We start from the raw sequence: 15,636 nt of genomic DNA on the forward strand, positions 1-15,636 counted from the left end.
TCTCTTCCTGGATATTCCTTTTGCGCCACTCTCCGCGATCGCACACGCATTGGGCGATCGAATCGACAAACTCTGCGAGAAGCTCATCAATGGGCGCAAGAGGAATACAACGGCAACCCAGACGATGCTCGACAATGCCGAAGGCATATCAGATGACGTCAGTACTTTGATGAAGCGCGAGATCTATGTTGGCACCTCCCCGCCGCGCGCCGCCCCCGAAGCTGCGGTGGCTCCGGCGCCCGCCTCCCCGGCAGACAACCTTGGTGAAGCAGCGGTGTGAATCGTGTGATCATGGCTTCATCTACTTACACTTTGTACGTTGTTCTTGCTGAGTTTGATCTTCGATTGGGGTGTTCTCATGTCGAAACTGTTTGCTGTTTGGTGCTCGATAGAATGGTCTGCATTTGTTTTGTGATATAAGCTGAAATCAGTATTCGTTTAGTTGTGAATTGCTATAAACGACTTGCTGTTTCAGTGATATTCTTCAGGTGTCTCGATGTTTTCAGAGTTCGGAAACAGGAGTTGGAATAGGAATTGCTTCCAAAAGTCTTTATTCTCGTATATCATTTTGCTGATTGTCACCTGCATATGTGATCATCCAAATGACCATATAGATGATCACATATACATGGGCTGCTGGGTTTGCTCTAATGGCAGAGAATCTTAATCCCAAACACCCACACCGATCGACGCCATTCCCGTTCTTCCATCTCACTTCAACACCTCGCCTCCTAGACGCGCCACCCAGATCACCAGGCAGCTGCGCGGAAGCTAATTTTAATTTATGTTTGATGCTACTACATATTTCAGGGCTCAAGATTGTTAGACGAGAGTAATCGTCAGGCTCCTCCGATCTTTTTCTCTTTTTTTTCGGTTTCATCCGGCTTTGCCGGACTCAGTTCCATGTAGCTGAGATGTAAAGAAACTCTGTTTTTTTTTCTCCGTTATTACTTAATGAATTGGTTGGCCCCCTTCGGCCTTCCCGGCAAAATAATAATAATAATAATAATAATAATAATAATAATAATAATAATAATAATAATAATAATAATAATCTGTATATATTTTATTCCGTACTGCCACTGAAAAATCCCCAAATTTTCAAAGAATGTTGACACCCCCAATAACACTCGACTTTCTACTGTTTGTGATAAGGAAAAAAAATAAGTAGCCAATAGGTTACTTGTAAATACAAAATATGTGCACCAATTCAAAGATGATCTATGCAAAAAGTTTCATGTTAATATTTATTTTTTAATAGAATCATATTGCAACACACGGACAATATGCAGGTATCAAGAGATACCACTTTTTATGTAAATTTTGGTACCTTAGGTATTAAGAGATACTAAATTTTACACTAAAATTTTAGTATCTCTTGGCACCTACTTAAGGACTATAAAATTGCTCACTAAACTTTGAGATTTGCTCTGGTCCAATAAAAAGTATCTCGATGTACCAAATCGTTTTTCATCATTGGATATAGCAGAGTAGGATATGCATGTTTAGATCCAATGATCAGAAATGATTTGGTATCGCAAGGTACCGGTACCTCGAGATACTTTTTATTGGACTGAAAAAAATCTCCTAAACTTTTACATAAAAAAATATGATACCTTGAGATATTTTTTTAAAGATGATAAAAAAAACTCTTATAATAGCACTTGAATATCACACGAGTATTGTGATTTCTTAAAGAATAAAGCACAGCCGATGTAATAAAGATTACAACGATGGATCCACTAGCTTAAGAAACAAGCCGCACCTAAGCAACACATAATTAAGCATCAGATAGTTAGAGTCATCTAGCATCAACTTCACCGGCCAGTGTGGCACCAGCTGCAGGGCTTCAGAACATCTAGCTTAACTGTTGAGGGAACTTTCCCCACAATGTATCTTCTGATAGCAAAGAGCGCATTTTTGGCTTCCATGATCAAATCCTCATCTATGGGACTGCAACAACCAATTTTGTGAACAGATAGCCTATCAGGATTTTTATATCCATCATTTATTGTGTCTAGTGTAAGGCATTCAAGTGATGTTGCATTCTTAAGAATATGACAAGCTAGCTCGACCATGCTCTTTGCAGAAAAAAAGCCAATGATCTCCACATTCCTGATTTTGTCATGGCGGACTCCTGGCATCTGCCTCAAACGCGAGTAATCTTCAGAAATCACGTCATGAATCCTGCCATGCTGCCACACCTGCATTGGAACGGTGAAGCATACATGGACACATCGTTCCACTTTAGATAATAGAAATATTAGCCATAATAATTTTTTCAAAAAGCAAAAAACTTACAGTCAAATTGAAAGTCTCCAAGACCGGACATGCGTCAAGAAAATAAGCTAGAGAAAGACAATCATATGGGGAAAGGGCCTCCCAGAAATAGTTAAGATAAATCGTCAAGCACTTGAGGTGAAGGAATCTGAAATGTGCAACTGGTGTATTGATCTCCTGCACAAATGTCCAGATTAATTATATTTCAAGGTATGACTATTGATATATCCATAATGCTAGTACTTAATAGTATAATATTAGAGATTTGCTCCGGTCCAACAAAAAGTACCTCGAGATATCGGTATTTCGAGGTACCAAATCATTTATCACCATTGGATCTAGCTAAGTAGGATGTGTGTTGTTAAATCCAACGATCAGAAACGATTTGGTAACGCAAGGTACTGGTACCTCGAGATATTTTTTGTTACTTTTTGTTAGACTATAAAATTGCTCATAATATTAAGTTTCATAATATACCTCACGAAGTGATTTTATTGTGAGAGTTTCGGTAGTTGGCAGAATGGACGGAAGCTTGGCACAGACATAATGAATAGCATTATGCTGAATATAGAATGATATGTCTAGGTTCTTCACTGCAATTATACCTCCATCTGATAGCCGTGCCATATCGCCCACATAACGGAAGTGTGAAAGATTTGGAGCTTTAACTTCCATCATTTGCAAGTCTTTGCATTGATACACTTCCAGGTCGTTGAGCCGCTCTAGCAGGCAAGGTATCTTGAGGTAATTGAGGTCTTTGCAGTATCCGAGTTCTAGCTGCTCCAAAGAAGAAGAACTGGAAAGAAGGCACCCTAACTCGTCCCCAGTAACACACACATCCCACAGATGTAGACTAATCAAGCAATTAAGTCCAGCAGTAGGATGGAAAGCACATTGGCTGAGATTCAGATGCTTAATCGAATTTCCACCCCTGCTGGATAAAAGGGAAAAGGGGAAGCTGTAGTACTTCAAATTATCTCCTTTTGAATACAATGTAAGGGTGAGTTCTTCAATTGCTGGTGTAATAGCAATCTGGAGCCAACGGTCGATATAAGAGGTGTTCACCCAGCGATAAGTTTCTACCATGAATGTCCTCAAGCCAATGCCTGAATGGTTTTTCATAATGTGGTCAATTACGCTCAATCTTACTTTACGCTTTTTCAATGAATTGCCTCTCATCAGCCCAATTGTTTCCATATCGAAGATGAGGTTAGGATAACATCTCCAGGAACGTAGAAATGTGTGAGACACGCAGGCAGTACGGGCAGCATCTTGCAGTGGCAATAAGGAATGTATGAGATACCAGATATCCTACCAACACAACACAAGAATGTGAGAGAAAATTTAACACCGCATTTGTGAAGGCCAGTATGTGTGGGATGATGTTCTATTGTACAACAAAATCCGATAAAATAAGTTGATGTAGCGAGGAAACATAAACAACAAGCATATAATGTCTGAATATGGCACGAATAGTACATCCAAATACAAGAACAGGTGGAAACCATATAATACGGCGTAAAAACTTAGATAACTAGCATGGTTATATTTATATAGTAAACATTGATTACTAACAAAATGAGGTGTCAAGTTTGAGTAAATTGGATAAAATAAAGGCTCCCCAAAAGAATATGCACTTAATTTCACCATTTGTGATGAAATAGGAAAAAGGATAACAAAAAAAATAGCCCCTGGATAGAAAATCAGCAAACATGTGTAGGGGATTTTCTTTTGTCTTGTAGATAGGTTGTGTTATTTAGCTCAGATTTTTTCTTGGCTTTTGTGTGCATGCTTCACGAACTATTAAATGATGTATTTTTTCCAAAAGGTTTTTATATAGAAGTCCATTATCTTGCCTTTCTAAAATAGTTTTTTAATTTAGCAGTAGCTAATTTCATCGTTCATGCTATTAAATAGCTATAAAAAATCAGATAATCTTTCATCAACAATCTCGAAAAAAAACACAGCCATACAAGTCATTGCTGATTTTTTACTTGAAACTAGCTAAATACCTTGCGTTTGCCAAATAAATGAACCATGCCAATTCTAATATTGTTTAAAACAAATAAGTGTGATCTTTTGCATTAAGCATGTACAATTACTTTCGTTACAAGGGCATATGACAGTGTTCAACCAAGCTAAAATTATCCAGGATCGAGGGAGCAGTCTGTAAAATATTTAGTGTAAAGTTCATTTTCGCAGGCTCATCCCAAACAATGGCCGAACTTTATTAAAATAGGAGGAGAAAACAGCAGTACAAACAAAAATATTAGAAATGCAAAATAGGGTGGTTGGTGGCATATGCACCAACTTGTTTCTAAGAACTAGAGGAGATACATAATGAGAAATTTATACCTCTGGAAGGGATGGGCATGAATTTCTCATTATTTTGACACCTTGGTTTTGTTGTTGGTAGGGTGGGCCCTTGTGTTTAACCAACGAAGCAATCGATCCATCAGCAACACATCCTGGTAATGGTAGGTACCGATGTCAGATGAAAAGGGAGCTTAAGATCAAGAGTGTTTTTTGATTGCATGTTGCATGATCCATTCTTTTTTTGAAACGGACATGATCCATTCTGTGCGTGTTGTCTATTATTTTTGAAATTCGACCACCACCGCCTAGCAAGACTAATTATAATCATGCTGAAAATAAATTTACTAATAAAACAAGTAACAAGAAAATAATTAATAATTATGTAGTTTATTTAAATAAGACATGTAATCAAATGCACATCCAGAAGTTAACAATGTCAAGTGGGGTGACCGTATGAAAAAAATTAACGAACGAAAAATAATTTATGAATAAAACTTTTATATGCTTCATAGTGATTAAAAGTCAAATATTGAAAAACAAACTACGGTGAAAACATCAAAACCAATTTTAAATTTAAGTTTAAAAATTTTAAATTTAATTTATAATTAAACATAAACAGAAGTGAAAAATACGTGTACACAAATAAGAAAACGGAGAGGGTACCGATTTTCAGCAAAGAGAAGGTATATCCTTCTTTCTCAGATATATATATATATACCTTCGTCTAAGAAAAGAACAGTGAACCAAACTACAAATATCATTGGACATGTTCTCGATGCAGTGAAACGAAGATAAGAGGCTGCTTACTACGGGCTTGGACCTGCCGCCGCCGCCGCTTCTGCTCCCGCTGCGTGGACATGAGCCGCTTGAGCGAAAGCAACCCCATGACCGACCCCGTCCTCCCTCTTCCTCTCCTCCCCTTTTCGATCTGGCCCTATGCTCTTCGATCTCTGGCCGGCTCGATCTACCCGCAAGAGGGAGGGAGACGCGCCCTCTCAACTCAAGTTGATACTGCAAGGCAAGGCGCGAGCTGGAGTGGAGTCTCCAGACCGAACCGGACTCCCGATCGAGTCCGCACAGGTGACGACCAACGGAAATTAGGAAACGGAAGGACGTGTCACGATATAATTACTTAATTAGGAGCCTACGTACGTGCATATATGGATGCTTAATTACCTTCATTATCTTTCATCAGATGATAATTAGCTAGAGGCCAGTATGCCATGCGATTAAAGATTGCTGCGTTGGACGTACGTTTGCATGCTAAGGCAGTGAGAATAACTAGCATCGATCATGACCCACGCAGAGACCGGGCGGCTAATTTTGTTATTATGAAATTTCTTATATAATATCCAATGTAGTTTCATATTTAATAGTAAAGTATAAATATTGAAAATGGTAATACAGTTTTAAACCCAGGACGATCAAACTTTTATATTTAATGCTTCACTGCTAGCTTAATAATATAATAGATTAAAAATAACACTACAATGGATCTAAGTTATACAAAATTTATAGCATAATATCTATTCTTCCCCTATCTTCATACTAATATTATCATCCTCTCTTCCTATCTAGTTATATCTTTCACATTATATTATTTATTTATGATTATCTATAACTTATTTCAAGTAATATAGCGTTCCTCAGTTATCGATACTTCCATTACTAAGCTTCTTAGATTTACAACAGTTTCAAGTTTGCACAGAGTTATACTATGTTATATTATTGTATTTCTATGTTTAATTAATACACGCTGATGTTCCTCTTATTTCCTATATATTACTCACTATACCGCTTCACCACTACACTGAAAGATTTACATAACATATGTAAAATAGTACATATATCCAAAAATTAAGTATTTCTATGCACTTGAGGTTTTTACTCTATCTTGCATGATTTAGAACGTGTTCGGCAACACCATATCTGCAACATATATATCCTTTTTTTACTGTGCGCATGCTTAATAAACTGCTAAACGGTATATTTATTAAAAAAACTATGAAAGTTGCTTTTAAAAATAGATTAATTCATTTATCATGTTTTTATAGCTAATAATTAATTAATTTTATATTAATTAGCTGATATGTTTTATGTGGCAATTACTTAAACAAATAACAAACGCAGTCTTACAAAGAATACTTGTCCAACATTGATTAATTGAATCGTAACAAAATAAATTAGGCATATAAGATTAATTATTTTTAGTTTAATCTTGCACTATATCAAACATTGGTGTTTCACATGAATTACAAAGTATACTTGTCCGTTTTCATAGTATTCTTTTCCAATTTTTTTGTCCGTTTCCAAGTCCTAGTATATTTTTGTTTTTCTATTTTTCATATTTTTCTCCAAATTAATGTAGGATTTTCTAGCCCATAAGACTAGTCTTCAAGTCTCCCCTGCATTGGACACTCAGAATTGTTGCCTTCAACCAAGGAAAAATTAGTTAGGCTGCCACAGTTACAGAACCAAAATTAGTCGCATAAAATTCCATTGTAAACAGAGCAAAGGGCACCAATATTTTTTGAAGAAGTCCAGCAGAATGCTGGTGTTTGTATTAAGGGGTTGTTTAGATGGGGCTAAACTTTTTAGTCCCATGTCACATCGAATGTTTGGGCACTAATTTGAAGTATTAAACATAGACTAATAAAAAAACTAATTTCATAAACGAGTGGTAATCCGCGAGACGAATTTTTTAAGCCTAATTAATCCATAATTAGAGTATATTTACTGTAGCATCACATAGGCTAATCATAAATTAATTAGACTCAATAGATTCGTCTCGAGAATTAGTCCAAGATTATAGATGGGTTTTATTAATAGTCTATGTTTACTATTTATAATAAGCGTCCAAACATTCGATGGGACAAGAAACTAAAAATAAGTTCTTTGTCCCAAACACCACCTCAAAACCAACAACATCTGAATGCTGATTTATACAGGATATACTTGGTACAGTATCTTGTGTTCATGTGGCATCCCTTAATATTAGTCCAAAGCAAGTAGCAGTTACTAAATTTTGTCGGTACCATATTCATAACCTTGAACAGTATACAATTTTGTTAGTAGTCCATCATATTTGTGGAATCACAGGTGCAGCCGGAAGTTGGCAAGAATATCACACGACCTATACAAATCACACCTAATGGGAATAATCTATGCTCCAAGGCAACCTCACTTGCCGCATGTGAAATCGGGATCCTTCACAAATTCGATGGTGAGCTCAGGATTTGGACTATGCAGTTCAAAGATCACCTGTCAAAACAAATTGAACATATGTTAGTTACGTTTTCACCTGCTAATCAACAGTGAATGATCACCCTTACTGAAGGAACTCTGCTAACTACAGTTCATAAAAGACTTTGAGCAATTATATTTACCATTTTTTAAGAAAGAACTGATGTATCGGGTTTTAACCAATAAACAGATCCAGTGACAAAAAATTACATGCATATAAACTATGAGCTAAGTGGAAGAATGGTATAATATAAGGGCAAAAGAGTCATAACAACATTCCCTTCATGTAAGAATAGATAAATCACATACAACGACATTATCTCCAGGTTTGAGGATCGGCGCTGGAACGTAAAGAGCACATTGTGGTCCCCTTGCCTAAAATATCAGTTCATTTTCATCTCACGTCAGGAAACATAAATTATTTAAAAAACAATGAGTTGAGGGTGTCAGTATTTTACCGGCCAGAACCTTCCAATGTTGAAGTTGTTCACAATCGCAACCCCTTTATTCCAACCACGAAATGATATGAATGTGTCCTTTTTTGCAGACTTAGAGTCAATATGGAAATGGCCTTCATAAAATGATGGTTCGTCTGAAATCCCTTCTGTCAATGCATAAGATATAGGACAGTGATGTGGCAATCAGGCATGAGATCTATGAGTGAATGCAAAACCAGTTCATTGTTCAATATTCATGTATAGCTCAGAAAATATTGAAAAAATATTTTTTAAAAAAATATGCATCTTTTCTGTTGTGGGAATTTTTCAGTTTGAATTTTGTTTATTGGTACAAAACAAACTCAAATACTCTACTAAGTTGTCTTGCCTTAGCAATAAGTCCAATCTTTGTTCATTTCCTTGCACTAAACACAATTTGTACAGAAAACCAAAATGTTTGCATTAATTAGTTTGACATTATCTAAGCAATTTATCTTATCTCATAGAGAGTAACATATCACTCACTAGAATTGGCAATAATATCCTAGAGTCAAGCTGCACCTATAACATCACACGATGGATACCATGAGTAAAATGCCTCTAAAAAGGGCATAGACTGGACATGAACATGGTTGTATTTGAGCTAATTATGCCTGACTGCTTACCATGAGAATGTTTTCGTGGGTATTAGTTATGCCTTAACCTGATTATTTTTATGCCTGCAGAGTTATAAACACATACAGGAACTTACCATTTAGATAGAAGGATACATCATGTAACATATTTTCTGAATCACCATAAATGGAAACTTTACTAGCTTGATCACCAGTCATCTGCATTAGTGGTTGAAATTCTGAAAGGTTGCTCAGTGCAGTAAGTAAAATCGGATACATTTTCCAGTGACGGAGAATAACACCATCTATTTCAACAGAAGATAGTATTCCCTGTTTATAGAAACTGGATACGATCAGCATAAAATTATAACCATAGCCCATTCGGATGCTGAAATGTACAAAATGTTACGAGGGACTTACCTTCTGGTCAAAAATATATGGTCCATAATTTACTCGACCCATGTTTTCCACCTGTGGGCATAGTGGATATAGTCATATAGATGTGTGCAAGGCACAGAGCGTTAATGGCTATTAGTTTATTCGATGGAACACTTCTAAGATAGAGTTTAATTAATAGTATTCTGATCCTACATTTGCGCATACTAAGTAGCAGTAGTTTTTTTTCTTTTGCCAGGCAAACACTTGCACACTGGCAGATCTCCAAACAAGCTATGGAACAATTACCAGTCATCCACTTGTGCAGGCAAAAAAGTCACAGAAGCATGACATGGCTTCTTTTTACAGAAGGCTTGAACTCAATTTCAATTTCAGGGAATCATCACAAGCTAAATCTAACTTTCACTGTCTTCTAGTATAGAGTTCAGAAGCAGTCTCAGTCTCAAGAATATAGGAATCATAGTAGGATTATGAAATAACAACTTCAATAAAACTGATCTGATTAACAGCGAATCATACTAGGGAAGCACTGAAAATTCCCTTTTTATACTTCCCAGAAAATTATGCATCAATATTACCAGGATATATAAGCTGACATTAGATGAGCAGCTTAAATTTGGTATTTGTAGTGCTTTATTAAACCATCTTTCAATTATGCCAACATATCTTGGATTTCTGACAACACCACGTGAGCAGGACACAAACACCTGAGCTCTGTCATGTACCTGCACCATAACGATGATTTTACATCTTGACCAATGATCATAAATTTCATACCGAAAGAATGAAGGATGAGTTCAAAACCTTTGGGATTGATAGGATGCTATATGAATGTTTTTCTTGATATTCTGATGTGTACAGTAGAAACCCAAACATCTGTAATAAAAATCACCATGGATATACATAAACCTACTAGATAAAAATCCAGTACAGGATTGGGGGGGGGGGGGGGGGGGGGGGGGGGTACTTGGATTGGTTCCTACCTGGCCCATCAGTTCCATAGACAGAGGTTGCTCTGAAATAGCCACTTTCAGAGGATCACTGATGTTATCAATGATTTCAAACAGAGAAACGACCTTCTGTACTTCTACAAGCCCATAATTAGCTCTTTCGATATCAGGAGGCAGTGGGTGAAGAGGAGTGCCAGTGCATTCATGTATAACTCTTCTCAGTGCTGCTTGATACCACCAGATGTAGTAAGAAACACAAAAATATTAGGACCAGAGTGTAACTTAAAGCTAGTAATTCCTATATCCACTCAATTATGTTAGCATACATTCATACACATGATGCAAAAACTATCAGGATGAGGCAGGTCAAAACCCATCAAGTATCTTCTTTTTGTCTCATGGTAGGAGCTAGATGCTAGCAAGCCAGAAAGAAAATGCACTGAAAATAGTTCTTCTTTTATATTTATTTCAAGCATGTGAATACCTAAAGCAACTGTTTTTGGGATAATGTAAAAACAAGAACTTTGGAAAGAGAACGAAATGTAGTGCAGCATGCCTTTGTATTTTGAATTATTCACGTCTCCATACTCCTTAATCGGTGCATCCTGGTAAAGGAAATCAGATAAATAAGGGGGCATGCAAAATCGGTTCAAGCAATGTAGAGAACATCCGAAGAACTACTTACATAGTCATACGAAGTGATGTCTCCCTTGTAGTCAGATTCATTTTCACCAGTATTTGCACCATTGTAAAACCCAAAATTAGTACCACCATGAGCCATCTGTATCTCATCAAGAAACATAATTAATAGAGAGAGAGTGCAAATGAAATGCATTGGTAAATGGGCTCCAGTAACAGACATAAAGTACAGCAGAACCATTGCGGCACAAAATTCTTTTAAGAGCTTTAGCTGTACTGCTAGCATCTGTTGTTGCAATGCTTTCACCCCAGTGCGTCAGCCATCCAGTGTAAAATTCTCTAATAAGCAAGAGTTACATCCATGAAAAGATTATAACAAAAATAGTATTGAACATGATAAGCTCACTCACGAGCATAAAGGAGCTGATTTTCCTGGCAAGTTGTATTTCTTCTGCAATTGAAATATTGGCCATGGATTGGAACCAGTGTCAAAATCAACAGCTGCATTTGAACCATATAGTTACTTGCTGAAAAATAATAAACTAACAAAAGCCAAAGGAATACTATAATTTTTTAACAAGATAACTAAAAATGGGCGTGGGCCGGCCTGCGGATAATCCTTGGGTGGATCTAGTTCAATTACTTAGTTTCATTTGTAAGATGTTAAAATATAACTTAGTTCATTTAGAAGAACTAGAGCTAGCACGGATTACCCGGGGATCGATCCACGCCCATCCCTAGTTGTATAACGTTAGAAAGATCAATTTACTTACTGACGACTCAAAAGCCTTAAAAAACAATACTGAAGCTGATCTTAAAACATTTTAAGTAAATATTCAAAAAAATAGTCATGACTCATTTACACCCTACAACGCTAAAGATTCTTTCTTATTTTTTAAACATTTTTAATGTAATTTTATTTCTAAACCTCGAAGGAAAATATTTTTACTGTACGAACCTTTTAGCCACGCCACCAACACCGGCGTGGTAAGACAAAAAAAAATTCAACGGTAACCCTGCACTATATTTGGGACAAAACTGTAATTTACTAGTTTCTATTCATAAACAAAATGGAAGCAACTAACATGACATTGCACAAGTTTATTATATTGTTATACCAGCGAAAACATCATCCTGGGGAATCGTTCCATTCTTTAGGTTACCAATGGCTCCGCCGTCAGTTGTATACCTGAAAGAATATCAGAAAGTAACTGGAGAACTCATAATCATGACATTGAATATCACTGTTGACATAAAAAGAAGTATATTCATGCTCATATCTGTGTATAAGTTTTTTCTGAACAATCATTTAAAATAATAGCACAGAAATTAACTTTAATCACGTGAGATCATATTGATGATTTTCTGTCAACAATTTAACAGTGAAACTTCGATGAATATTTTCCAGATTTCAGAAGGCCACTGTGAATAAGGCCTGTCATAGCTGGTTATGCAAAGTAAGCATGCAATTTGCAGTTATAAACAGCAGCGGTTATATATAACCGGCAAAACCAGTTATAAAACAGGCAAGGCAGCCATTACTAAGAGAATTTGCACATATTTTTATTACTATCAGAGAAATGCATACAGCATAATCTCATTCCCGAGATATCTTCTGGCAACTTGAACAAGGTAATGAAGGTAATTCTTGTCATCTCCAAACGAACCAAATTCATTTTCAATCTGCCAGATCAGCTATAAGGTTAGATTCTTTCTTGAATTCAGGATGTACTTGGGTGGATATACAACAAAGGAAAATAAACAGGAAGTAGTAAAAAGAACAATGGACTTGCCTGCACCATGATGATAGGACCTCCATTGCTGTATAATAGTGGTGCGACTCTTGGGAGTAATACTCCCCACCATCTGTCCACCTGAAAACTAGGTAAGATTGGCCAAAAATATCTCCAGGAATATCTCAAAGAAAGGATTGGAGTGCCGAGCATACCAAGGAAAGATAGGTTGAATCTGAAGAACGCAGTTCAATGGCTGGTTCTATGGTGAGCAACCAAGGTGGAAAACCCCCCAAGTCCCATTCTGCATTAACAAATTAAACAAATTATAGATCCTATATGCATAAATCTCAAGCCAAGCATATATACTATCACAAAGTAATCAAATCTGAACTCTGAAACTATGTTGAACCTGCAGTAACATGAAATCTATAAGCCAATGGAGAATAGCACAATAGTATAAGTGTAAAAACATTATCATGTTCTTGAACAATCTTAGGAATGACTAGCTAAATACCCGTGCTTTGCTATGGAGAAATATGAATTATACCCATGTTAGTATTGTTCGGAACTTGTATTTTGGAGATGAAAAATAGAACCAACATGTAGGACTATTTTGAAATATTTTATATACTTAAAGAGTAATTGGTAAGACAATATATAATATAGTTGGTGAATGGCAGATTCATCACCACCACCACTACTCCCTTTTATAGTAGTAGAGTAGATAGATAAGTGTAAAAACAGTATCATGTTCTTGAACAGTTTTAGGAATGCTGCATGTGCTGTGGCAACCGAGAAACATGAGCATAGAGCATACAGAGCTTTTCCTATGTCAGTTCATAGAACATAAGTACTATGTTAGTGAAATGAAGCGGTGACCTTGCTTGATTTTTGAATTACATTCTCAAGTTTATAAATCTTAGTCGACTATAATAGTTCTGTTTTTTTACTTGGTATACATATATTGAGAAAATCTTGATAACCATATAAGAAAGTAAAATTTCAATAAGAAAATAGAAATACCTCCACAGATATATGGACCTACACGAAGCATGACCAGCATATCTAATTCATGAGCAAGTCTTATATACGATTCAATATCTGTGAAACCCTTGAATTCCCAGCTCTGCGGTTCAGGCTCATGCAAATTCCAAGGAACATACGTTTGGATGGTGTTCAAGCCTAGTGCTTTTGCTCTTAAAAGGCGATCTTTCCAGTACTGCAGCACAAAATGTGATTTAGAAGTAAGCCCACGATAAGATGATTATAGGAAACTAATGTTCCATGATATGTGATGCATACCTAAATCAAACAAATATGCCAACAATGTTCTTTGATCAACATATCATTCTTTTTGTTGACATATTAGTATATTACATATCAAATTCATCTATAGATCCTTCTAGGGTCATTCTGCAAGCTGACTGTAGCTAAGAATGCCCTGCTCTATCACTAAAAGCTGAAGCATTACAAAATAGTTACATGTAATGCAAGCTCAAGGTCTATGAGTTTCGTGTTCAAGCTCAAGGTCCTAGGATTAGATGCAAATAACAATACAGCATTGCAGAAGTAGTTTATCTAGAAAGAGAAACCCACGTACTAATAATTCCCAAGTCCCAAGCCTCAACTCAACTATGGAAAGTAGTTCGATGGCTACTTCACCTATGAATTCCTAGGCTCAATTACGGGTGGTGAGTCTAAAACGCGAAGAGTCGCGTGCGGCATATGGCGCGTGAACACATTTACACGATTTACGATATTTTTTCTTGTCATCGGTTTGTAATGATATATACTTATTGTCCGACACTATCACATATAAGCTTAGTTATTTGTTCTAAAATATTTAGATGGTCCACATAAAATTACTAGGCTGTGACTTTTGGCCTTAACTTGCTAATATATACTTTATACATATAAACTTTAGGCATACAAACTTGATACATACAAATATTTCGCATAAAAATATTTTTATATTTTTTTTCCATATACACATCTTCTATGCCCTAGCATTAAAAGGAAAAATCGGTTGAGTTTGTATGTCTTAGGAGTGAGTTAAGCCATGCCGCAAACCAAAAAAGGAAAGCAGGTTCACCCGATAAGAAAAAAAATGGAAAGCAGGCAATACAGCCAGAGGCTTGCGCTCCCTTCGATTGATTCGCGGGGACGCCCTCGCGCGCGCATTCGCGTATTAGACATTTCGCTCAATCGACAATTACACGTGGAGCACTGAAGTATTATGTCATGGTTGCACATTTGCTCGAGAAAACCTCACTTCAGGGACAATGCGGAAGTAGTGAATGTCCCCGCCGACGATCTGGAACGGGGCGCCATCCTTCCAGAAGGTGTCGTTCTCGACCCAGAACCTTCTCGAAGCCTCTCCGCTGGCCTAGAAGCGCCCCCGCAGCGGACAAAGAGGATGAACGCCCAACAGCACCAGCTCAGCCCATCGGAACCAAAACGCAGATGGGGCGAAATGCGATTTACGCGGAAGCAAGCGACGGGCACGTACCGTGGCGGAGCACAGGGCCAGCGCGAGGAGAAGGTTCTGGAAGCTTCTAGCGAGCCCCATTCCTCAACTCCGGTGGCGGCCGGCTTGGCTTCCGCCCACCTCACCTCACCTGCTGCAGGATTTATCTCCGCACGAAGCAGCTAAGCCCGAATTCGCCAGGCCTCCGATTCGCGACGAAGACAGCGCGAGATGCCGTGAGCTGGATTGCCCTCGTGATTGCTGGGCTGGCGACGAACCGACGAATGGTTCGTCGAATTCTGCTCGGTAGTTGGAATTGGATACTCGGACGACCGAAACGGGGAGAGGGGACAACCGCGCCGCCTCCCACCGATTGTCTGGACGCGGCGGGCTTAGGCACAAGCTACACGGGGAGGGCGCCCCCCGCGCGTGCGTGTGGGCTGTCGCCGGCGCCGGCGACGGCGGCGGCGGCGGAACGGGCAGTTGCGTGGTGGCGTGGCCGCGTGGGGGTGGGACTGACGCTGACGTGGTGCGGTGGCCACTGGCCAGTTAGGCAAA

General features: G+C 37.8%; 2 protein-coding genes across 4 annotated transcripts; both read right to left on the reverse strand.

Annotated features, from left to right (window-relative positions):
- Nucleotides 1–1,817: 1,817 nt before the first annotated feature.
- On the reverse strand, nt 1,818–5,482 carry LOC102714191. The gene is made up of 5 exons (XM_006655472.1): nt 5,404–5,482; nt 4,636–4,748; nt 2,758–3,591; nt 2,302–2,457; nt 1,818–2,204 (listed from the first exon to the last, which is right to left on the reverse strand). The coding sequence occupies exons 1-5, from the start codon at nt 5,480–5,482 to the stop codon at nt 1,818–1,820; spliced, it is 1,569 nt and encodes a 522-aa protein (XP_006655535.1).
- A 1,955-nt stretch (nt 5,483–7,437) lies between these two features.
- Nucleotides 7,438–15,576, reverse strand: LOC102700340 (beta-galactosidase 8). Of its 3 annotated transcripts, XM_015837787.2 has the most exons (19): nt 15,121–15,576; nt 14,884–14,997; nt 13,635–13,830; nt 12,824–12,912; nt 12,669–12,749; nt 12,464–12,558; nt 11,994–12,064; nt 11,286–11,376; nt 11,097–11,214; nt 10,922–11,017; nt 10,793–10,841; nt 10,270–10,460; nt 10,091–10,162; nt 9,865–10,011; nt 9,311–9,361; nt 9,028–9,220; nt 8,298–8,443; nt 8,149–8,214; nt 7,438–7,857 (listed from the first exon to the last, which is right to left on the reverse strand). In XM_015837787.2, exons 1-19 carry the CDS (start codon nt 15,178–15,180, stop codon nt 7,777–7,779), a joined length of 2,007 nt encoding a protein of 668 aa, XP_015693273.1. In that variant the 5' UTR covers nt 15,181–15,576; the 3' UTR covers nt 7,438–7,776. The 3 variants fall into 3 exon arrangements, with proteins under 3 accessions (XP_015693273.1, XP_006654711.1, XP_015693274.1); XM_006654648.3 differs by lacking the exon at nt 14,884–14,997; XM_015837788.2 differs by lacking the exon at nt 9,865–10,011.
- Between the last annotated feature and the right edge of the window lie 60 nt (nt 15,577–15,636).

The sequence above is a fragment of the Oryza brachyantha genome, chromosome 5 (genome assembly GCF_000231095.2).
Source record: "Oryza brachyantha chromosome 5, ObraRS2, whole genome shotgun sequence".
Lineage (NCBI taxonomy): Eukaryota > Viridiplantae > Streptophyta > Magnoliopsida > Poales > Poaceae > Oryza > Oryza brachyantha.